The 22,555-nt window shown below is 54.7% G+C and overlaps 6 protein-coding genes across 6 annotated transcripts; 1 reads left to right on the top strand and 5 right to left on the bottom strand.

The window, feature by feature from the left end:
• Positions 1 to 946: 946 nt before the first annotated feature.
• Positions 947 to 2,566, bottom strand: J4E83_007400 (uncharacterized protein; the record flags this gene model as incomplete). The annotated part of the gene is made up of 1 exon (XM_049334304.1): positions 947 to 2,566. The coding sequence occupies one exon, from the start codon at positions 2,564 to 2,566 to the stop codon at positions 947 to 949; it is 1,620 nt and encodes a 539-aa protein (XP_049186646.1).
• Positions 2,567 to 4,301: 1,735 nt separating this feature from the next.
• Positions 4,302 to 6,494, bottom strand: J4E83_007399 (uncharacterized protein; the record flags this gene model as incomplete). The annotated part of the gene is made up of 2 exons (XM_049334303.1): positions 4,302 to 4,436; positions 4,497 to 6,494. The coding sequence occupies 2 exons, from the start codon at positions 6,492 to 6,494 to the stop codon at positions 4,302 to 4,304; spliced, it is 2,133 nt and encodes a 710-aa protein (XP_049186645.1).
• Positions 6,495 to 6,818: 324 nt separating this feature from the next.
• Positions 6,819 to 7,751, top strand: PNO1 (pre-rRNA-processing protein pno1; the record flags this gene model as incomplete). The annotated part of the gene is made up of 3 exons (XM_049334302.1): positions 6,819 to 7,292; positions 7,394 to 7,544; positions 7,597 to 7,751. 3 exons carry the CDS (start codon positions 6,819 to 6,821, stop codon positions 7,749 to 7,751), a joined length of 780 nt encoding a protein of 259 aa, XP_049186644.1.
• Positions 7,752 to 8,038: 287 nt separating this feature from the next.
• On the bottom strand, positions 8,039 to 10,339 carry J4E83_007397 (uncharacterized protein; the record flags this gene model as incomplete). Its single annotated transcript, XM_049334301.1, has 1 exon — positions 8,039 to 10,339. The coding sequence occupies one exon, from the start codon at positions 10,337 to 10,339 to the stop codon at positions 8,039 to 8,041; it is 2,301 nt and encodes a 766-aa protein (XP_049186643.1).
• A 911-nt stretch (positions 10,340 to 11,250) lies between these two features.
• On the bottom strand, positions 11,251 to 13,015 carry J4E83_007396 (uncharacterized protein; the record flags this gene model as incomplete). Its single annotated transcript, XM_049334300.1, has 2 exons — positions 11,251 to 12,371; positions 12,487 to 13,015. 2 exons carry the CDS (start codon positions 13,013 to 13,015, stop codon positions 11,251 to 11,253), a joined length of 1,650 nt encoding a protein of 549 aa, XP_049186642.1.
• A 6,024-nt stretch (positions 13,016 to 19,039) lies between these two features.
• J4E83_007395 (uncharacterized protein) lies at positions 19,040 to 21,993 on the bottom strand (the record flags this gene model as incomplete). Its single annotated transcript, XM_049334299.1, has 2 exons — positions 19,040 to 21,055; positions 21,106 to 21,993. The coding sequence occupies 2 exons, from the start codon at positions 21,991 to 21,993 to the stop codon at positions 19,040 to 19,042; spliced, it is 2,904 nt and encodes a 967-aa protein (XP_049186641.1).
• Between the last annotated feature and the right edge of the window lie 562 nt (positions 21,994 to 22,555).

Below are 22,555 nucleotides of genomic sequence, written 5' to 3'. Positions count from 1 at the left end.
GACATCAAAGTGTTTGCCGCCCTTTATTACGTACACAAATATATGTGTCATCTTATCCTCGGTACTGAGCTCGGTACCTCAAATTGTTGGATGAGGTCGCCAGGTTTTAGATTACGGAAGCTATGACTGGCTCACCGCTGCGGATATCGAGTCTTCTAGTGGATACGAACCAAGGGATAGTGATCACAGCCACCGCGCCCTACGTAAGCTAAGGCGATATAAAAGGCAACATCCTAGAGAAAAAAAGAACTTCGCAACTCCTACAGAACAGGTCAGTCATCCTTCACACCTTGTTTTTTTTTGTATGAACGCTAAATTTGAAGGGGGTCTCAGAGGGCCACATTTGTGTGTTGGTGTTAGCACCACACGTAGCTCCCCGACGGGTCAACTATCGGGCTGCATTATGCAGTCAGCTAACCATGAAAGTTTCTTTCATCTCAGACTTGTTGAGATAAAGAAAAGACATTGGCCTACTTCGAGAGCAGGAGGAATCGAGCTTCCAACTTCGCACCTTGCGTTTTGGTGTTTGACTTCCCGAGGTCGAGAGGGTGCGCGCTTGATGAGAGGAAGGCCATTCGATACGACCGATGATGAAGCAGCCTGGCCGGAACTTTTGCACCATTGTGTGCGTTGTTCTCGGTAAGAGAGAGGGAAGGCAGGTGCTGAGGTCACTTTGAGGGCAGGCAGGAGGGTCGGTGATGAAGCAGTCGCAGTCGTGTTCCCCACGCTACACGCTGGGGTTCGCGAACCAGCAGCGCAAAGCTCTGAGACCCCAAACAACAAGTCAGTTACACACTGCAGTATGGATAATATGAGGCAGCAGGCAAAATATAGGAGGTCCCTGTGATATGTTTCAAACAGGAGACATTCCAAACTGTATTGTTCTACCGCATGATCAACGCCGCGCAATGCTGTGAATTTGTCTATACTGGCTGAGCCCACCACCCTAAAGCTGCACCTGAAACTTCGGGTTCGTCCTGATCCTCTCACCATAGTACTTGAATAGAATCGGCACCGGGATAAACGCCACAGAGATGAACCCAAGTAGAGAATTTCCCCACCCCAACCCCAAAGCATCATACATGTTTAATCCAGCAAGCGGCAGAAAGGCACCGAACATGGAGCGGAGAACGGTATTCGCTGCGATAGCAGACGCAGCGTGGACAGTGAACGCATCAACGAGGTAGGTTTGAATAGTCATCATAGCCGTCAGATTGCCCAGACCGATGAACGAGGTAAAGATGATAGGGACGATCCAGTGGACTTTGTAGTATGTCGTCCATCCGTATACGAAGACACCGACGGGGAGCCCAATGGCACCGGGTAGGGTAAGGATAAGCGGAAGGCGGTGTTCAGGCTTGACGTTTCCTTTGGCTTTTTGCTTGACGATGATCTTGTCGGATAGGATACCGAGGGCTACCATACCAATGAACATGCCTACACCAACACCGATGTAGGATAGTCCGACGGCGCCGGAGGAGAAGTGGTATTGGCCCTCAAAAACAAACGTGACGGTCGTGAAGAACAGATACAGGATACCGTAGTTGACAGCGACGTAGAGGGACATGAGACCGACAATGGGAGAAAGGAAGAGCATCTTCATCGGGCGCACAATAGCGCGAATGAAAATCTCCCTCGGCGGCAGATCCTGAGCAAGTTTCGATCTCAGATTCTTGTTCCCAGTTTCTTTCCGAAGGGCCTTTGTCTTGCGAGCAAGAAGAGTAGGATGGTAGGATTCGCGGCCAACGAAAAAGAGCATGACGCCGAAGACGCCGCCGAAGATGGCGAGGATCCAGAAGACCCAGCGCCAGGATTGGTTCTCCACGAGGAAACCTCCGCATACAGGTCCGATGACAGGGCCTAGAAGTGGTCCGACGGCCCACACGGCCATTGCACCAGCTCTTTGTTCAGGAGGGAACATGTCGGCAATTGTGCCGCCTCCGATAGTCAAGGGCGCGGCTCCGGCACACCCCGCTAGAAAACGGAAGCCCACTAACATGCCCATGGAATTGGATAACGCGCAGGCGATGTTGAAGACAACGAAGAGTGCGTTGCAGATGTTGTACAGATGCATGCGTCCGTAGAGTTCAGACATGGGCGCGATGATCAGAGGTCCAATGGCGAACCCCAAGATGTACACTGAGACGACGAACGAGGCCATTATGTTGGAGGTTTCGTTGAAAGCACGAAGGACCTGGGGGACGCCGGGTGCGAAGAAGGAGGATGCGAGGGGAGTGATGAGGGTACAGGCACCCAGTGCGGAGATGATACCCCATTTCTTTTTCGCCGTCCAGTTTTGAGGGTTGGCGGGATCATTTGGCCCGTCCCAGTCGACGATGTTGGCGTCTCGTTCTTGTTCTGGTGGGGCGATGCTAGACATTGTTCGCTCGTCTGTGTGCGTTGAATGGGCGTGGCTGTCGATGCCCTTCTCTGGGTCTTTGGAGAATGAATCCTCAGGTAGTCTGCTGTCTGCATCGTGGCCTTGTTCGTATGCTTCTTTGGTAGGTCCGTGGGGCAGATCTTGCGCATCCCGCGTGGGGTTTGGTAATGACGATGGCGTCGCCATTGTGGACGTTGAATATGAAGTGAACTGAAGGAGGAGTCGTTAGCATGTATTCGACACTGTGACGCATCTTCGCCCCTTCCGTGCCGTACGCACAGATGTGGCGTACTCGTGTTAGATTACTGCGTACATTGGCAGCCAGGAAAGAGAAGCAAGTCTTACCGAGTATACGGTATTACTGAGACAGTCGACTGGGAATAACCGCAAGAACGGAATACAAATCGAACAGTTTGTAGATCGACAGTCCGGAAGTCAAACTATCAGCACGAAGTGTTCTAGGCAGATATGGAAAGTAGATCTGAGAGAAAGGAAAGAAGTGATGCCTCGTCTAAAGTGAACAGCAACAAAGGCTTACGTCGCAATCACGGACACAGAAATCCACGACCCTCCGCACGCGAAAGGGCTGCATGCCTAGACCTATGATGCGAGGGCGCAAAGCGGCAGGCGGTTCTATAGCCGTATGCAGCGTATTCACCCTATCTCCACACCCTACACGGCGTTATGTCCGCGGATAGGCTAAACTGTTCAGAGCCATGGACAACGGATCGACGGCATTGTAGGATTCTGCACCAATAATATGACGGGCGCGGGAGACGGTAGCCAGAGCATGGGGAGGCTTTGTCAAAGCTTGTTGGTTGGCATGGCGAGCTTGACAGCGCCCGCGAAATGGTGCCATCTCCCGAGCGTCGCTTGGCTGTAGGTGCGCGCGGAGGGTCGGATGGTCATCTCGGAGCTGGCGGGGCTTGGAGCAGTACTGTATTACTTTTGCAACACGAATTCCGTTCTTCGCAGAGACCAAGGCCCTTGACCTGGTTTCAGGCATTCGGGGTTGGGTCCGTCGCGCGTGTTCGTGCTACCACATTCGTCCGACGCGTGTGCCGCGGACCTGGTATGTAGTTTGGTTCCACGTCGAGCTCAAAGCGACGTTGCTATGGATCGTAAAACTAGTAGTAGCAATTTAGGCCTCTAGATGTGGTACCCGACGAAGCGAGTCGAGATGAGATTACCGATGGCATTTGGTTAGTAGTACGCCGCCTTAGGAAGGCGACACAAAACACGTCTGACCTCGATATTGTCGTAAAACGCCCTGCAGCTGCATCGTTTGCCGTTCTGGGTATGCCTCTTGAGGTTTCTTGACAACGCGCAGATGTGAGCATAGGACGCAACGTCCATCGACCGATCCACTATCACCCGCAGAGAGTGAGGTCCCACTTGTCCCCAGAGTACGTGTCTTCCGCTGTCATCCGACCCATTCTGCAGATCTGTGGTGTGGGAACGGCTGGTAGTAGCTCTTTCGGTTCGAGCGTGTCTGCGAGGGCTGGCTATTGAGGGCAATCTCATCGGTGAAGATTCCCATGCATCACTCACACTACAAGTCTCTTGAAGTGAAAGCAGTGTAATGGGCACAAGTTGGCATCGTGGCCGTCACGCTTTGAAAGATAGATCCTCAGATGCTGACGCTGGCGCATGACATCAGCACGGGGCTCTGAGCAGTCCTGTTTGTACAATGGATATAGAGTGGAAACTTTTGATAGATGGGAATAAGAGTGTCTATCATTTCATCGTAGGCAGCTGCTCTAAGAGCTCCCAAGTTCGTTGCCCATTTCATCCATTCATCTACTTCGGCTAGCCAGCCACATCAGCCGTGTGTATGTATATGCGCCAGAACGCCTTGCTTTGCCATTTATATTACAGAAAGAAGAGATTCATCCGCTTCATCCAATCTATCAGGGTATCTTTATGCGATGTTGCCGGCGAGACCAAGAAAGAGGGCTTGAGCTGCGAGCTGCAGTGTCCAAATGCCCACCTTCTTTATGCGTCGTTTACGTGTGGTTCGATCTTCGAGGACGTCGCGGGCGAATGCATCGTACATCTAAGCATGTGTTAGGACTCGTTTCTAGAGGGCAGCAAGGGGAATAAATATAGGACTCACCTCCTTTGACACCTCCTCCATTAACCCGCTATCATAGAGGGTCCAACTGCCGTCGAACTCACTAACCCTCTTCACAACCCTGCAGTTCACTGGGATGAAGGTGCGACTTGAGTTCATGTATGCCACAATAGGTCGTACGAGCGCGTTGTTCACGTAAGAAATGTCCCGGGTAAAGATTGGGACTGCGGCGCGCACGTCGTTGAGATGGACACGCATGTCCATGATCATGTAACGGTTGTCCTCCTCTGTTTCCTCGTGGGGATGCGACTTGTCTTCAGGATGCTCATCGAAGCCGTGTACCGCGTGGTCAGAGAAATGGTGCTTGCGCTGTTGGATAACGGTAGCTTCCACACGATCGTACATGTCGGACATGACCTTTGCAATGCTATCGTCATCGTCATTGGGGAACATGACATCTGCCACAATGTCGACGTTGCCTTCGTGGATCCACGAGAAGGGGCCTTCAAAGCCCCTGTTGAGGTGGTCGATGTTCAAGCCGTCGATACGAATCCGGCTATGCTTCTTCCAGGAGCTGCCGTCTTCGCTGTCGCGGCCGCTGCTCAACTGGGCGCCAGTGTAGTTGTGTGTTTGTCTGGGATGTATGGTAAAGAGCGAGTTGTCGAAGGATCCGGACATCATGTTGGCAGAGAGGAAGTCGTAGAACAGCCATTGCTTCCGCAGCTGAGGGAGGTCGCAAGAGAAGATGCTGACGGAGAACGGGCGGAAGCCGTTGGGCTGGTAGATAGTGACGAGCAGATCTTCCATCTTGAAGGACTCGAGTTCGAAGTCGCCCGGGTTGTGCTCGTGTTTGTATGACCTGGGATCCACGCCCTCGATTGTCTGCACTGACGTCCGATCTACGACACCGCGGATACCCTTGATTTCGACGTCCTTCAACAGGCCCTTGCCGTTGAACCATTTTGAGAACGACAGTGTGACGTTGACGGTATCGATGGAGATGTCGAATTGTGTGTAGTTGGTGTCTTCTTCGGGTTCCGCTTTCTCTTCGACAGCGTCTGGAGTGTCGCTTTCCTGGTGGGTTATGGCGGCGGCGGCAGCAGCCATCTCGGTCTGTGAACCCTTGCTGACCTTTCCTTTGCCTTGGCCGGGGCGTCGCGAGACAAAGACATTGCGGAAGGAAATGACACCGTCTCCCCACTTGGGCACTACAGCGGTCTCGAAGACGACTTTTATGCCTGAGGACTTTGTCAAGTAGTTTCCGATCCACTTCGCAATCGTCTCCTGTGAGAAGGCGGTGTTGATCAAGAAGATGGTCAGCATGAAGAAGGTTGTAGTGCCCAGCACGATCCAGAGGAAGTGGGCGGCGATGATCCACGAGAACAATGCGTAGATCTCATCGGCATTGAAGGGACGGGTGCTTCGGATGGTAAGCCACTTGAAGTGGATCTTTATGCGCGACCAGAAGCCCGAGGCAGCTTCGAGCAGTTCAGCCTTGCTGGGGCGGTATATGTGGGGTAGGTGGTGCGGGAGACGGTCGAGGAGGGGCTTTGGCGCACCTGATGCTTCGGGCTTGGGCTTGGGCGGCGGTGTTTTGGAGGACTGCGGTGTCTGGCCCGTGGGCTCTGGTTTGGTCTTGGAGGAGCCATTCGTCGCCGAACTCTTGTTGCGGCGGTCGCTGCCTCTGTTCCTCTCCAGCGCTCGGCCCGCCTTGGACGATGCGTTTCTGCGCCATGCCGAGAAGACGGTGCCAGCCACACTCTGCTGGAGACGGCCGGTGCGGGGTGACGATGCTCGCAGCAGCAGACCGGGTGCGTGTCCGGGATACGGTGAGGTGGTCGACAGCCCCAAGACATGCGAACTCGCGGTAATGGAGCGCTTCTGGATGCCTCCCCGCCATGGCGACTGCGCCTGTGCCTGTGCCTGTGCCTGTGCCCATGCCCCCAGCCCTTCGTGCGGAAGCACACGGCCGCCGTGGATCAGCGGCTGGCCAGCGACGGCGCGCCACAGGAAGCCGAGCGTGCCTACATTCTTGTTCATGATAATCGCGGCGGGTACATGGTCGACGTCGGCAAGCGAGGGGTGTGCGGACGTGTGTGGGGGCAGAGAGGGTGCCGTGTGCGGTGCAGGACAGGCGGGCGGGTGGTTGGAATACAAGATTCACGTCATTACCCATGCACATGCAAAAAGAAGGCCTCGCGGTAGAGGGACAGGCGCTAGCCCGCTTCGGGACGACTGCCGCTCGCCTCAGCCAAATTTCTTGAGCAGCCCCACATTGTCGCGAATCGATAGCACCTCCAGCATCCACGCCCGCCTACACTTCGCATACCGCATACGCATACGCATACGCATACCGCTGCCAGCATGCCCGCCCCTACCGCCCTCCAGCGCAGGCCCGACGAGTTCGCCGACGATGTCACCATGGAGGCGTCGTCGGTCCCGCTCCCGACCGAGAGCGACGGCGACCTCATCTCCATGAGCCTCGACCCCGTCGCCGCCGCCCACGATGCCCCAGCACCCACCGACGACGACATGCCCATGACGGACGAGAGCGGGAAGCCAAAGTTCCCCGCCGCCAAGTCGATACCCCTCGCCTTCCGCCGCGAACAGCGCAAGGTCCCCATCCCACCCCACAGGATGACGCCCCTCAAGAACTCGTGGCCCAAGATCTACCCCCCGCTTGTCGAGCACCTCAAGCTGCAGGTCCGCATGAACACAAAGGCAAAGGCCGTCGAACTGCGCACCTCCAACGCCACAACCGACACGGGCGCGCTGCAGAAGGGAGAGGACTTTGTAAAGGCCTTCACGCTGGGCTTTGACACGGATGATGCCATTGCGGTAAGTGACACGAAGCTCTACACCTGAGCTGGCAGTTATTCAAACTGGGTTTGGCCTGGCCAGACTCCTCGATTCGAGAATATACGACTGACGACTCACAGCTGCTTCGACTCGACGATCTCTACATTGAGACCTTTGAGATCAAGGACGTCAAGACCCTACAGGGCGAGCATCTCGGCCGCGCGATTGGCCGCATTGCAGGCAAGGACGGCAAGACCAAGTTCGCCATCGAGAACGCCAGCAGAACACGAGGTACGTCCAAGGCATGAATACCCCCGTTGTCCAGATTACTAACAACCCCCAGTCGTCCTAGCAGACCAGAAGATCCACATTCTCGGCGGTTTCAAGAACATCCACATCGCGCGCGAAGCCATTGTCAGCCTGATCCTGGGTCAACAACCAAGCAAGGTGTACGGCAACCTACGGACAGTCGCCGGACGTATGAAGGAGAGGTTCTAGACGATACACACAAGCGAGAAATCTTGCATAGTAGCCAAGCAGTGGCAACCGCGATATCGGGCATTTACACGGCGTTACGGAGACTTGGGCAGGTTGGGAAAAGCTGTTATACCATCAGGCATGATTTGACGATTGGAAGAAGATGGATGGGATATCACATAGCTATAGAAGCAATTACGAGCGATGCATACATACTCGCATGGTCATGTTCGGTTTTGGCAAAGTACGAGCACGAAGATTGCACGATACCTATCTCTCTCCACAGACATCTATACTGTCCGCTTCCCTCACGCATCCAGCCTTCCTACAAGTACCGCACAAACCTCTCTCCCCTCCTCGCCCCAAACCCTCTGGCAAGGAATCCACTGCACACCCTCCATCTTGACCCCCTCTCCTCCATTCCCATACCACGCAAACCCCCTTCCAACATACAGCGTAGCACTCGTCCAGCCCTGTGCACCCAGCTTCCCTAGCACCTCCACATCCCGCTCATCCCTGATCTCCAACGTAAAAAAACGAGACCGACTGTGCGCCGGCGTCGTAGTAGTGCACTGGGGAACAGAGGCGTCACGCTCGTATGCGATGGAAGGAGACGTAAGACCCGTAGCGCTCCACTCTATATCCACACCGCGCGGCAGAGAAGTCACCTGGGCGACGAAACAAGGTGGCACGACTATCTCTGCCTTAGCCCCGGTTAGACCTTGATTTTGCGCAGTAGATATGGCAGAGCGATCAGGGATCGGCGCCCGGAACGTAGAGTCCTTGAAGGCCGAGGCGTCATGTTGGTTCAAGCGGTCCCAAGGATCAATATCCTCGTCTTCGTCGTCGTTGTCGTCGTCGTCGTCGTCGGACGAGGAGAAAGGCGGGGTATGAAGCTTCCTCCATACTTCCTGTGCCGTCCGCACATCCCCCTCTGGAGTCTCAGAAGCGGGAATGAAACACACGGCTGCTGTCCACCATGTCACTCGCTTTGTGCGGCCGATGCGCCAGAGGTGTTGGAGGGAAAGGAGAGCTTGGCCTCGGAAACCTTGCTCTGTGTAGACGGCCATGGATGCGGGGATGAGCGGGATTTGTCCGGCTACGTAGACGACTTCTCCGGTGGGTTGGGTGTCGTTTTCGGGGTGCTGCTTGCTGGGGGGTAGGCGGGCAGAGATGGCTTGGCTGTAAGGTCCGATGTTTGCGGGTGCCCAGTAGCTTCGGCCTTGGACGTGGAGACCTTGTCTCTTTACTGGGTGGAGGAGCTTTCCGTTTTGGTCGTTCTGGTCCTTGTCCGCGGTTACGCTTAGCATGACGTGTCTGTCTTCTGGCATGGTGTCCCCGACTGCGATCGTAGCTCTGGCTGGCGGGTTCACGCCGCTGAAGTATTGAGCGTAGATTGGATTAAGGACTGTAAAGTCTGCCATGTCGCGGAGGAGCAATGTGCAGTGGTTGACGCTGGATCTGGAAACATGACATTGCTTCAGAATATGGTCGAGACGGAGGAAGATCTTGGAGAGCTGACGAGAAGGCGAATCGGGTGAGGAAGAGGGAGAGGTATCGCTGGAGAGGTTGGAGTATGTAAAGACGGTCGAGGTGTTACTGAATGTATTCCTGGGTAGTCGGTCTACTATGGACGGGAGATGCACTCGGGAAGGCGACCCAAAAGACTGAACAGTGCCCTCTTTTTCAGTGGACGCAGAAAGCTCATTTTGGGTGCTGGCATTTGTCACTTCCAACACTCTCTTGAACTCGTCGTCAAAGAGCTCGGGTATCCTCAATGTGCCAGCACCTTCGTTATCGTCAACCTTTTCCTCTAGCGTACTCTGCTCGATCTTCAGCACCGCCTGGCCACCCTCCAGTTTCCCAGGTGGCCCCTCCTCGATCACTATCTTCTTCTTCCAGATCGATCTCGGCCCATCCAGTGCCAGCGTCTCAAACTCCCCTCCTTCACCCAGTATCGCGCCGTCACCAGCATCACCATAGCGCCCCATGGCCTTCGCTAGCCTTGCTATAGTCTTGTGATTAGCGACATCGAGGCCCAAAAAGTCTTCATCCAGACCACCAGACGCCGTCTTGATGATGATTGCTTTTTGTCCTACAGTCGTCATATCATGCAAAAGCGACGATTGCGTATACGGTGGCAGCAGCGGATACTGCCACAGATACGACAGTGGCGTCAGCCCTAGCCTGAGCGCAACATTCTCCACACGCGTCCGTTGATACGTGCTCAGGATAGCCCCTGTAGACACTGCGTTTGCCTCCGGATGTGCTTCCATGACCCTTCTCAACAGCGGAACCAAGTCTTCAGTCTCATCCTGCTCTTGCTTTTGCAAAGGCGTCGCATAGTCTCTGTTTGAGTCTACGGCGGTGCCCAGGATCTCTTGTCGATAGAGCGGTATTCCTAGCGCTTCTTCGTAGAGTGGGATGACGGAATGCCCCACGGTCTGGTACATGTAACTGTTGATGTCCTCATCGTCATTGGCCGAAGGCGCTGGGTGCAAATTGGCCAGTGCTACGACACTGTGGCCGTTGGCTTTGCAGTGGAGAATGGAGAAGAGCGAGTCTTTGCCTCCGGAGATTAAAGCAATTACGCTCAATGACGGTGACATGGTAAAACGAATGATTCGAAACGGGCGACCGTCTGGGAAAAGCAATGAAGGAGTTGAGACGGCCCGGTGCCGCTCGTTGCATGAGACAGACGCAGGTGGATTGGATCTCGCTAAGGGTCTGCGCGCGCTAGGTTGATCCGTGGGGTTTTGCAGCGAGCGCGATAGTGCATTTTGGTATCAGGGTCCCGTCCTGCACCCATCGCTGACGGCTGATCGTCGAAAAGCAACGGTGCGCACAACGCGCGGCTCGCATGGATGGTACAGTAGTCACATGCAGGGAAGAAGCATTGGAAGTATGTATGTAACGTGTTTTTGTATGATAGTCGGACAGTGCCAGCACCTCTAACCTACAATGAGCCGCAAAGAACGCAAAAGCATTGCTGAGCAGATTGTAAAAGTCTGACAATTACATGTGTGATGAGGAAGAAGCGAAGATTCCCAGAATGTCAGAGGGCGCTCAGATGAGGCTGCCCGATTACAACGAGTGTAGGAAGCGCAAGATAAACAGCGGGGTAACGCGGCGACAGTGGCCGGTGTAGGGTAATGGCCATGTCGTCGTAAAAGTGAAACCAAAGAAAACACCAGATCTATCCGTCCGCCAAGGTCCGCCCCAGAAGTCCCGATAAGCCGTGCTAAACGCAAAACCAAGCGATGAGAAGAAAATGCCAATCTCGCATGTTGGTACAGCCAGATCGGGTATGTAGAATACAGTGGGAGAAGGGAAGCGTAGAGTTTTAGCTGCAGATTGTGCAAGCTCGAGCCGCTGATGTAGATCGGTGCCGCCTGTCTAGCCATGTCGTGAGGGTGGACGAGCAGCCGTGTGGCATGATGTATAATCCTTCTACCAGGTGTTGTGGGGGTCATGAAGAGTCGTTAAGAGTTGAAAGGAGAAGTGTGGTAGAGAAGAAGATTTACTCGTTCCTCTTGCGCTTCTTCTGGCTGGGGGAAGACTCGTTCTCGGATCCGTCTGAGCTTGATGTGGGGATCTCGGCAGCGGCGTTGTAGAGGATCTCGCCCATGGTGGAAGGCGCCTGTGCGCCGAACGCGCCGGGTTGGCCGTGCTGCATGTCCGAGTGATGGAAGTCGGAGCCCATGACCTCGAGACTGACAGCGCCAGTGCCGTGGGTGCGCTGGTGCTGCGACAGGTTGTCGCTCCTGGAGAACTTCTTACCGCAGTCGGTGCACTCAAAGGGCTTGTCGTGAGTGTGGAGTGAGCGGTAGTGGCGCTTGAGGTGCTCTTGACGGCGGAAGCGACGCGAGCACAGAGTGCAGACGAAGGTCTTGGAAGGGTCGTCGGTGAGCGACTGCTTGCGACCGCGACGGCTGGTAGGCGCGACGGGAGTGGCGTGTTCGTCTGAGCTGGAGCCGACAGCGTTTTCGGCTTGACCTGATTCTTGTTGGCTTGATGCTCCAGACATGGTGTTGTCATCACCGGATGTCTGTTGCTTACCCTGGTAGTCGGACTCTGTCTCGCTGAACTCGGAACGAGCCTTCTTGACTGTACGCCTCTTCATGTCGGAAGTGGCCGACATGTCAAAGTCGCTAGTGGCAGGGGTAAGGGGCAGGCCGTTGACAAGCTCCTCCTCGAAGTCGGTGAAGCTCTCGTCGCTGAGGAAGTCCTCTTCGGGAGAAAAGGCTCCTAGGTCAGTGCGCTGGCGCTTGCTGCCGCAAAAGTGGGCGTTGTCGGTGGAGAAGTTGACCAGGCCAGTGAAGTCGTCCTCGCAGTCAAGCTCGAACAGGGGCTCGAAAGTAGGGAGTCCGGTGAAGTGGAACGACTGAGCAGGCTCGAAGCTGTCTACCTTGGCAGTCTCACCCTTGAGGACAACCTTGTGCTCCTCGTCGCCGGGGCAAAGTGTGACGATAGGAAGCTCGGTAGTGGCGGAAACGGTGAGATCGCGGGGGTTGCAGAAGTTGTTCTCGGCTTCCGCAAAGGCAGAGCGGGGCACTGGTGATGGTGATGGGGAAAGCGAGGGGCATGAAGTTGCAGACAGGAGGTAGGACCCCTGGTTAGCCGACGGAGGCTGGATGTAGACTTGAAGCAGTTAGCAACGCTGTCCACGCACACACGTAATGAGTTGCCCACGCAACGTCGAGGCAGCGACATTGCTTGCACAAGACGATGCGAATAGTACATTGGATAAACTTACCTGGTGTCATGGGTGGGGAGGCTGAACGCCATTCGAGACCGGCAGAGAGGAGCTCAGAGAAGACTTCGCCTTCGCAGCCCTGCTTTACACCCTCGATACCCTCAGCAGAGAACATGTCGTGCAGCGGTGTAGGGAGGACATCGCATGTGGAAGGAGGGCTGCTGGTGTTGCTACCGCACGATGAAAGAGGAGGTGTGGCAGGCGAGAACGAGTAGTCAGTGTCAATGGGGTGAAGGTATGGCGAGTCTTGAGGTTGGATCAAGATCGTTGGCTTCTGGTACATTGGCTGAGGAGATGCGACGGGCGTCAGCATCTGGTTGGCGTAGGCGGTCTGAGGGTAAGACATCTGAGAGCATGCCGACGTTGGCCTCTGGTAGTACATGTTCTGTGCTTGGAAGGTAGCCTGTCCGGATGGGTGGGGTGTGAAGTGACCGTGTTGGCGTGTGTTCTCCCCTTGAGGGTCCGGGTTGTAGTAGAAGAATGGCGATTGCATTGCCTGGGCAGGGTGGATGGGATATGAGCCTTCCATTGCGTGTGTAGGTGTGTGTTTAGTTCAGTGTAGCAGTTGTCGTCGTCGTACACGTTGTTGTTGGTGGGTAGGGTCGATGATAGAGTTGTATCGAGTGATGTCGAGGACAAATTAGTTGTACTTGAAGGCAGGATACTGGACAGTATAAGAGAGAGTCGAAGGAATGACTGTGGGCCAGTTCGTAATAACGAAACTGTCACTAAGATAGATAATGAAGATCAAAGAGTGTGAGGGCACAAAATTATGAGACCCAAGATGAAAACCTGAACGGCGACGGCGGAAAGAAACGAGAGGGACGTGGTTGATGAACCTTGATCAAGGGCAGGCCAGTGAAAAAGAGAACTGATGAGCGCACAGAGAAGGACGGCTCGCTCTAGTGCGCCGGGGCGCAGCGCAGCTCCACAAGCCAGCTAGGTATGGGATCCTGCATTAGACCCTAGCCTTGACTCGCGTCAAAAGCAGCGAGTGCATTAATGCATGGGTTTTTGGGCCTAAAATTATTCGCCCAATGCATAGCTGCATGGGGCTATACGCGAAATGAGATGTGCGCGGCGGTTCCGGCAGGCCTCCAGGCATTGGCTACGTCGCCAGCACAGCACATGGTGGGATGGAAGGCCTGCACACTGCCTACGTAGTGGGTTCTACCGCCCTCTCCGAATGGAGACGATGCAATAGCTGAAGGCAACTGAGCCTCGCCACGGTGTGGCCGTTGTTCTGAACAGCGAGTGATGGGTAGCGAAGGGTGATACTGCCGATGACTGGGCGAGCGTCGGGTGTGTCTTGCGTCTCGTCTGACAAACCACACCACAGCATGCCCTTTCAGACGGCCCTCCAACTCGCCTCGAGATTAGCGCGCCCGGGCATCATTCAGCCTATCACCCTATCTGCCAATCGATAATGATAGCTGCGAGACCCTGCCGGTTGAACTATGTTTTGAAACATCCATACAGCGTCGCGTCTCTCCCGCTCTTCGTGATGGTGATGACGCTGCGCGCTCCACTGAATATGTCACGCACGACAACGCCGTACCGCCCGCGGTGCCACCCTCCAGCATCACAGAAGCAACACCGGGCATGCTGATGTCGTTGTTGATTGAGTGCTTTTGGACGCGCTGTGGCCGGCGTCAACGTTGCCCGCACACCACAAGACTCGCGACGCCTTCCTGCGATGCAGAAGCGTACGAGCGATGTGTCTCACGATGTCCACAACAACTCCACCAGCCACGCATGCCCAGAGATGTAGGAATGTATCGCGTCAAGTCGCCCGACGCGAGGGTAGAAAAATGGTCCATTGCCACACCCATCGCGCAACACTGGAGCGAGAACTTGACATGCCGGGCTTACGCAGGAACGTAAGCCATGGTGCAAGAACAGGATCCCCGTTGAGCGTGATTTGCCCGCGAGCTGAAGGGCCTGGGATCCGCGCCCTCCCAGTGGTCGAAAACACGGCTATTCTTAATGGTGCGACATACTCGTGTGCAGCTCTCTGCAAGTCGCCACCGATACCATTCTTCTTCGAAGGGTGTAAAGAAATTCGGTTGGTGGGATGCATGGTCATATAGCTGCACATGCGGCCTTAATCCATCTCGCAAGTGTGTTTCAGGTGTTGGGCTGCCACTTCGGCTACCACTCGTGCAGCGACCGATTGTGGTGGTGTACCAGACAAAGCAACCACCTGCTCTATCTAGGTATCGATAGTAGACGCAGTTGGCTGGCTATGACGCGGATGAAGTGGATGCCTCACCATTTACACTTCCGCCGCGGTATGAGTTATGCATGTTGGTGCCTCGTATAAGATTCGGCACAAATAGAAACGAGCTATCGAATGCTGCGGGTGCAAAGTTATGAAGCCGCCGGCGAGGCCTAAGTGGCTTACTCGTAAAAGCGGCGTGTCTTTCGCGTGACAAGCGTTGGTCGACTCGAACAGGCCCGATGGCATCCGCCTGGCCGTCATCCCCCACATTGACTGCAGAGCTTATTGATCGAGAATAGCGTCTACTGCAGGTACAATGCAGGAACAAACGGTAAGTGAGACCCCGTACAACATGCGGGCTTATCGTGACTCCAGGAAAAGATTTCGTGGGATTTTCGCGCCGTCTGCTCGCCCTACCACTGTCGTCATGCTCACTGCTTCATGTCAAGACGATGCAATTTCTAGAAGGCCACATCAGCGGGGCTCCCTTACGACTCAACAGGGTCCTGATGCGACTCAAGTTGAAGAAGGGCTCTTCCGTGGTGTGGGCCGTGTCAGTTAGCGTGTGCGGCGTGGTCATGCCATGGCTTCGGCGCCGGGGAACGACGCATGGCTTCCATAGCACAACTCCACTCGACTCTCTCTCCACTTCTTCAGCCTTGTCATTGGCCGAGACTCACGAGGCCCTGATCTTCGTCCTCTCGAAGGAAGTTTTCCAGCCTGGCGGGGTTGGGGCTTCCATCCCGCTCGCCCATGATTTGACTATCGCGATGGTGTGTCCTTTGACTCGCTAGCACGTCTATCGGAAGTACAGCCATGTGTGCCGGCTTGACCAACACCAGAGCTAGTCGACCGTGCCACTCAGGTTCCTGCGTTTGTTCCGTCATGCCGCGGGTCAATGTTACTTTTACGCGTTAGAAACGAAGTGTGGCTTCCGAAACCATTGAGGGCATGACTACACAACGTGAATAGTTGCAAGGTGTCTCTGCTGGTAGGATGCGCACCAGGTGCCTCCCTGAAGGCTTGACAAATCTGACGTACCGTCCCCAAGGCACCGATACCGGGAACGTCGTCTTCTGGAATTGTGAAACTCATCAAAGGTCGCCATTGCCGAAGAGGCAATGACAACGGCTATGTCACCCCGATAAGGCAGCTGGCAGATCGCTGAGCCCACCGCGTCGGGGTCTCAAGCACGGTCAGACATGCTTCTAACGAAATTCGCGTTATGCTCAAGCAGGGTCAAGCTCGTCTGTAATCTCCCGAGAGCCCGCACGACTGGTCCCTGACCCTGTGGCTTCTGGAATTCTTCCCCACACTGATGCTCGGTGCTTGCTGCTGAATGCATGTGGATGTGCTATGCGGTGTGCTGGTCCAGCCAGGGCAACCCTTCCTGCGAGACACCGCCTTGACATTGTTGAGGCCAGTGTCTGATGCGAAAGGCATCGGTTGGACATGTGTCTCGTCTAGTCGAGACGGCAAGTGGGAATTCCCAAAGGTCCGCGTTCTGGAGCCGTCGTGGCTATTGCCGAAGCAGCTGGCCTGAGAGCAGGCGGTCGAGGTCGCACCGCTACGGGCTGGATCTCACCATCAGCCCGACACACGTGGGATTCTATCGACAATATCGGCATACGATAAGCCCGCGGTGAAACGACCGTGAATGTGGTTAGCACCAGGTCCCGGGTGGATAAGACCCGTGTTATTCAATGTTGTTAAGTTTCGAAAGCTTCCATTCATCGCAAATCACTCGGCACGTCGCGCCTTGGCTGGTCATCGAAATCTCTGCAGACCGTCCTCTGGCCATGACACGAGACCTCGACAGGCGACATCTCCCCAAGTCGGCGAGACAAGACCATAAGTGCTCATGGCACCAGGGTCTCGCAACGCTGCGGGACAAACCGACCATGGACGGCTAGTGACTGTGCTCCCCAACGTATGGAAAGTCGCCGATCGAGCGCAGATCTTGGGCATACGGGCGCGTCGGCACGACGATCGCAATTGAAAGTGACGCGCGTGAAGTTGTACATGCTCGATAGTTCTCCTCGACCAGAGGATGGGGCGTAGACGAGCAGGTAATTGTCATGAACATGTGAACCTGACGTACTACAGTAGCTTATTGACGTAAACTTTGTCCAGGACCGGTAAATTCAGAGTCGTAAAGACAGCGAGCAAGTTGGCAGCCGTAGCGTCCCCGCGGCTGCAAGCAACCTGGTATTCACCGATCATGTTGACTACTGACTGACTGAGCACTCGACGTCGCTATCAGCCGCCGTACGGGCCGACTGACTCTGTTCACATGTACAGCCAAAAGCGAGCGGCGCCGCGGTAGAGCAAAGGAAACCCGGGTCGAGAACTCGAGAGCACGAGGCACGCACGCCGCAGTGTCCGACCGAACATGTCCTCCTACGCTCTGACGCCGAAAGTTCCTCCATGGCCTCCATCCCGCGCCAATGCCGAGGCACCGCATGAATCCAGACGCACGGCGCTTTGTTTCGCGGCATCCTCAGGCAAAAAGCCATCTTCTGGAAACATACGAAATGCAAACCGCATGAACAGAGACGACGAGAATAGGGCATTCCCTGCGCCCTCGTGGCCACGGCCCATCCATCTCATACAGGATCCTCGCTGAAACATGGCAGATCTCAACGGCGAATGATCTGAAGCAGCGACAGCGGCTGTGTCGAAGTCGCCATACGTCCCTGGCACTGTGCCCGTCTCACAGGCCTGCGCGTGCTCCCCAATCTGCGAAACACCCAGGTGTCATCCAACGGTCGCGTCGAGCTTCCGCGACAGCGCCGCAGCAACCGCGCAATACTTCCGAACAGGAACGTGAAACAGGCCTCAGAAGTAGTGATGTTGTAATCAGTCGCAGCCTAGGCCACGTATTACTCTTCCTATCAATTATTCAAATGATTCATCAGCGGCCATGGAGAGAAGAGGTCGCTCGAGCGCGCGGCGAAAAGTCTTTTGAGGTTCCTCGGGCCCGCCGAAGCTTAGCCGGTGTCACGTGCCGGTCGGAGAAACGCGCGCGCCGACGCGCTAGTGTGGCGGCCATAAAAACTTCGCACCTCTGCGTACTGCTTCTGCTCCTCGCGGCGCAGGACGATAGTCCGTTTCCCCGGTTGCTTGAGGGTCATATTCCATGTCCCTTCATGTGTCGTCGACCTGCCAGAGAGAACATATTGCATCATCTATCATATACACTTTGTGGGGGCGCCTGTTTCTAGTGGCGCCTTCACTGGAAAAAGGTAGAACATACTTTCGTGACTCGCAACCTTTGCTGCACCAGTACGCTCAAGTCGAGGCCCTATGCCTTCGGAGCAGCACTGAACGCGCAGATGTCTTGCTTGTGGCCTTGCAGTGATTCGTATCATTTCTGTGAGCAAGCATCCATTATTCGATTGTCCCGAAGCTGGACTAGCGCTATATCTACAGCAGTGAACCTCCCGGCGTCAAGTTGTCTGCAAATTGAGCGGCGCCGTTTTGTTGCACTCCGAAATGTATGCTCCATGACGCGAGTAGTCATTTTGACGTTATGGTCGTGGAATGTGTATGTCAGGAGCTGAACCCCTTCAAGGTGAATTATCCGAAGCCGACGGCAAACACGCGCCCTGGCGAGTTTAATCTACATCCGTTTCTCAATATGCTTTGCACCCTGTGAACACTCCATCGACGTAAATGTATGTGCTCTGAGAATATTCGCTTCTCCCGATATTGTCGTGCGGCGTTGATAGAGTTGCGCCGTGGCGAACCCGGAATATGGCCCTGTTGAACAGTATCAAAACCGGTGCAATTTGGCCAGGAGCACCACGACATGCTCACAGGCAATTGATCATAGTCAGACGATAGAAAGGCAGTCTAATGAATAAGGGTAAAATACTTTTTGCCATCGGATGTCGTGGAAATAAATACACATCGAATTGCTCGTTGTTACATTGTATCACATGTGCGCCAAGAGCCAAAAAAAAAAGATTCCTCAACTCTGCAACCATTCTCCAAGATACCAAAGTTGTCTTCGCTTGCATGCCCTCTCATTACGTCAGTACGACTTTGTCTGAGGGTCAACGGTTCAAAATCACTCTGCCGTTGAGAATCTTTGCGGTCACGTACCGGTCAATTCGTCAACACCATCTCTTCGTATGTCTACGGAAGAAACATCAATACTTCACTCACAGCAGCATATCAACACTACTGTGACATGTATCAATAGCGATCAAGAGTGATAGAAAAGAAGACTCGTCCATTCATTAGATCACCCCATGAAATAGCTAACACACAACCACGGGTACAACACTATATCATACACAGAACATCCAACTCCACCCTCTTCCCCCCCTAAGCAGCCTGTGTCTGCGTCTGACTAGCAGGCTGTTGCGTCCCGAGCAACCTCTGAAGGTCACCCAGACCAGCTCCAGCCCTCTTCTTCCTCTGCTTCCCGCCCTCTTTCTCCGCAAACGCCAAGCCCATCAACTTCCTCTTCTCCTCTTGAATACCCAACACCCGCTCCTCTACACTCCCTTCGACTACCAGACGAAAGACCTTCGTCTCGCGCTTCTGTCCTAGTCGATGCACACGGTCCACGGCTTGATCTTCAATGGCAGGCGCCCACCATGAGTCCGCCAGAACGACTTGGTTTGCGGCAACGAGGTTCAAGCCGACACTGCACACGGCGAGTGAGGCGAGCATGATGGTCGTCTTTGGATCGGAGTCTAGCGCTTCGAGGGCGACGTCGCGTTGTGTGGCGGACATGGAGCCGTCTATGCGTACGTACTTCAGACCGTAGAGGGTGAGGTGTGGCTCTAGGAGATCGAGGAAAGAAGTCCATTGGCTGAAGATGATGGTCTTGTTTGTGGGGTCGTTGGCGGATGCACGGAGAATGTCGAGAAGTGCCTCGACTTTGGTACTGGTGTTCTTCTCGAGAGATTGCCTGTCGGCGATCTGGTCCTGTGTCAACGGCGCAGGAGCAGCGCCGGACAGTTCCTTTGCAGGTTTCACCGTGGTAGTTGCGATGGAATCCAAGTCTGCACGGCACATGGGGCACTTGTGTTGGGTTTCGATGACGCGTTCTAGACAGGGAGTGCAGAAGACGTGAGCGCATTTGGTGATGACGGGCTCTTTGTATACGTCCAAGCAGATCGGACAGTCTTCCTGCGATTCGATGGAGAGTTGAAGCATCTTCTGGAGCGCGGCCTTGTTCTCTTCTGTAAGATCGACAACCCCTTCTGCTTCGAGCTGCTTCATGATGGAGTCGAGGCGCTCTTCGCCCACGAGCTGCCAGTGGTTGCAAACTTGTCGCATTCGGAGCAGTACCTCAAGGAGATGGCGGTAAGTATCCCCGGCGTTCTTCTTCCCGATGTTGTGCTTGTAGACGTCCAGCGTACCCTTAGCCTGAGCCTCCAAGGCATCGTACTTCTCCTGTTCATGCGGATGTAGCTTTATCTTATGTACGTATTCAGACAGCTCAGGTAGTCGTAGGTCAATGAATGACATCTCCTTCTTGCGACGCAAACAGATACCCGACATCAGCTGCTGGAGCACCTTGTGGCCTTGAACGTCGCCTTGCATGACTGGACGCATGATGGCACTGTGGAAGATTTCGAAAGAGTCAAGACCACCCGAAAGACGTAGGAAACGGACTTGAGAGTAGAGATCCTTGAGATTGTTGATAATTGGAGTGCCAGTAAGCGTCCAGCGGGACTGCGCGATCAAATTGGTGATGGCGATTGTCTTCTTGGCTTTCGGGTTCCTTATGCCATGGCCCTCATCGAGGATGACTCGGCGCCACTTGATAGAGAAGGGTCCGGATCGTCGTGGAACAGTAGGCTTCGTCTGCGAGTACCAGTCAGAAGCAACAGACTCGTAAGTGCTGATCACGACATCGTAGTTTTCGATCGACTTGGGTGTGATGGGTTCCTTCCTTTGACCGTGCCAGAACATGACACGAAGAGCGTGTTCGGGCTTGACATGCTTCTTCATCTGAGTGCTCCAGTTGCTCATCACCGATACGGGAGCAAGGATCAGCGTGGCACCGGATGAATCGTCTGCGCGGAGGTTCAGTGCACGATCCGCCAGAATGAGCGAGATGGTCTGAATAGTCTTTCCCAGGCCCATGTCATCGGCCAGGATACCCCCAGAAGCTAGTGTTGGATTCTTGATCGAGAAATTCGTTGCTACGTTCGTGAAGGCGTTCTGGTCGCGAGTGTGTCGCCGCCATAGCTGGACCACTTCTCTGGTATTCGGTGCTGGTAGTCTGGGGCTTTCCTTGTCGAGCATCCATTGCAGGCCTTGCAGCTGGAAGGGGTGCAGCTCAGTGAGAAGAGCGTCGGGTTGGGGCGCTTGTGGCATTTTCGCCTGCCGAATGTTAGTGGTAGATACTGGTGTCGCACGTGCGCATCACTTACCAGGTCTTCTTCCTTGACGCCGTACTCTTCCACCATCTCCTCGACGTTTCTTGGGTTGAAGCGTAGGCTTCCGCCGATGATGTCCTCCATACTAGGCCCTGGCACGAGACCGGGTCCCTGTGAAGAGCTAGCAGCAAATTCGCCCATGCTACTCTCGGGTGCCTGGCTACCCGCAACACCCACGACGGCAGCGCCCTTCTTTTTGGCCTCTTTGGCGGCTTGCTTGGCTATACGCTCGCGTTCCTTCGCAGCCGCCTTCGCAGCCGCAGCTTCCTTGCGCTGTTGGTCTGAAGCATGTCCGATAGGAAGTCCGTCGCGTCGCATTCGTGTCATGAGCTGTTGCCTCACGGCTGGGTCATTAGTGCCGTATAGCTTCAGCTGCATAGGGCAGTCATATTCGCCCTTCTCCCCTGTGAGCTGTGCCTCGATAAGCAGACTGCGCTCGTCCATGTATTTGGCCAACTTGGATGCGGGTCCTCGTGGAAGGTGTCCGATCTGTACACCTTGTACGTTGCTCACTTTGATCGCATTACTGTCAAAACTATTGTGGGGTTCGCGACTCAGAACCACCATCTCGCCCTTCGTTGCGTATCCGTTGTAGAATCGCAAGCCCACAACCTTGTCGTCCTTGATGCCGTATAATATGTAGTCGTACTGCTGCTGGTTGTATGCTTGCGTCGCATCCGGGACTTCTTGAGAGGCGTCGTCTTCGTCGTCTTCGTCGATAAAGATGGCGTCTGCTTGCGACGAGCCAGATGTAATGCGTTGCGCTTGGTTGTACGATGTACGAGCTTGCTTGGGTGCGCGGTGCGGGCTCGAAGAGTAGGCGGGCGCATCGTCGTCTCCTGTGAGGTCAATGGCCTCGTAGGCGCGTCGTTTAGGAGGCATTGCGCGTCGAACAATGGGTGCTGGGAGATACGAGAGATGAAATGCGCGACGGCGGGGAAGGCTTTATGACGTTTGTCGCACGAGCGTGTTCGCGAAATTTCGCGACCGTTGGACGGGGGGAGGAGACGATAAGGGGATAAGGGTTTCAGGTACCTGGCACGCTAAGGCGCGGAAGCAGGTGACATCACAGACAGGGGTTGCCAGGCACGCTCCGATTGCGGTTCGGTCAAGGAGATGAGGAGACGCAAATCGCAATCAACGGTCGAGTTACTTTCCAGTTATACCTGTCAGGATACCAGTGTCTTTGTCTCGGATGCCCAAGACATGCGCTCAATCCGCAAACAAAGCGACCAGTCGTTTCTTGTAGCGGTGCGCAACATGAGACGAGAAAACGACGAAGCGTATTGGCATCTTTTGCTGTAGAGAAACCGTCTATTCGATACATCGTGAGCGAAAGAACATTTCAGGCGATTGGAGAACTCAATCCACTGCCAGATGCTAATCGTGACTCTGTTGGTTGTTACATGATGCGTTCATTATTGTAAGATTCCGTGTCTTAAGC

The sequence above is a fragment of the Alternaria metachromatica genome (assembly GCF_023757995.1).
Source record: "Alternaria metachromatica strain BMP 0045 chromosome Unknown scaffold_18, whole genome shotgun sequence".
In the NCBI taxonomy this organism is placed as follows: Eukaryota; Fungi; Ascomycota; class Dothideomycetes; order Pleosporales; family Pleosporaceae; genus Alternaria; species Alternaria metachromatica.
Note: the sequence above shows the minus strand (reverse complement) of the source record. Positions and strands in the feature narration are given on the sequence as shown.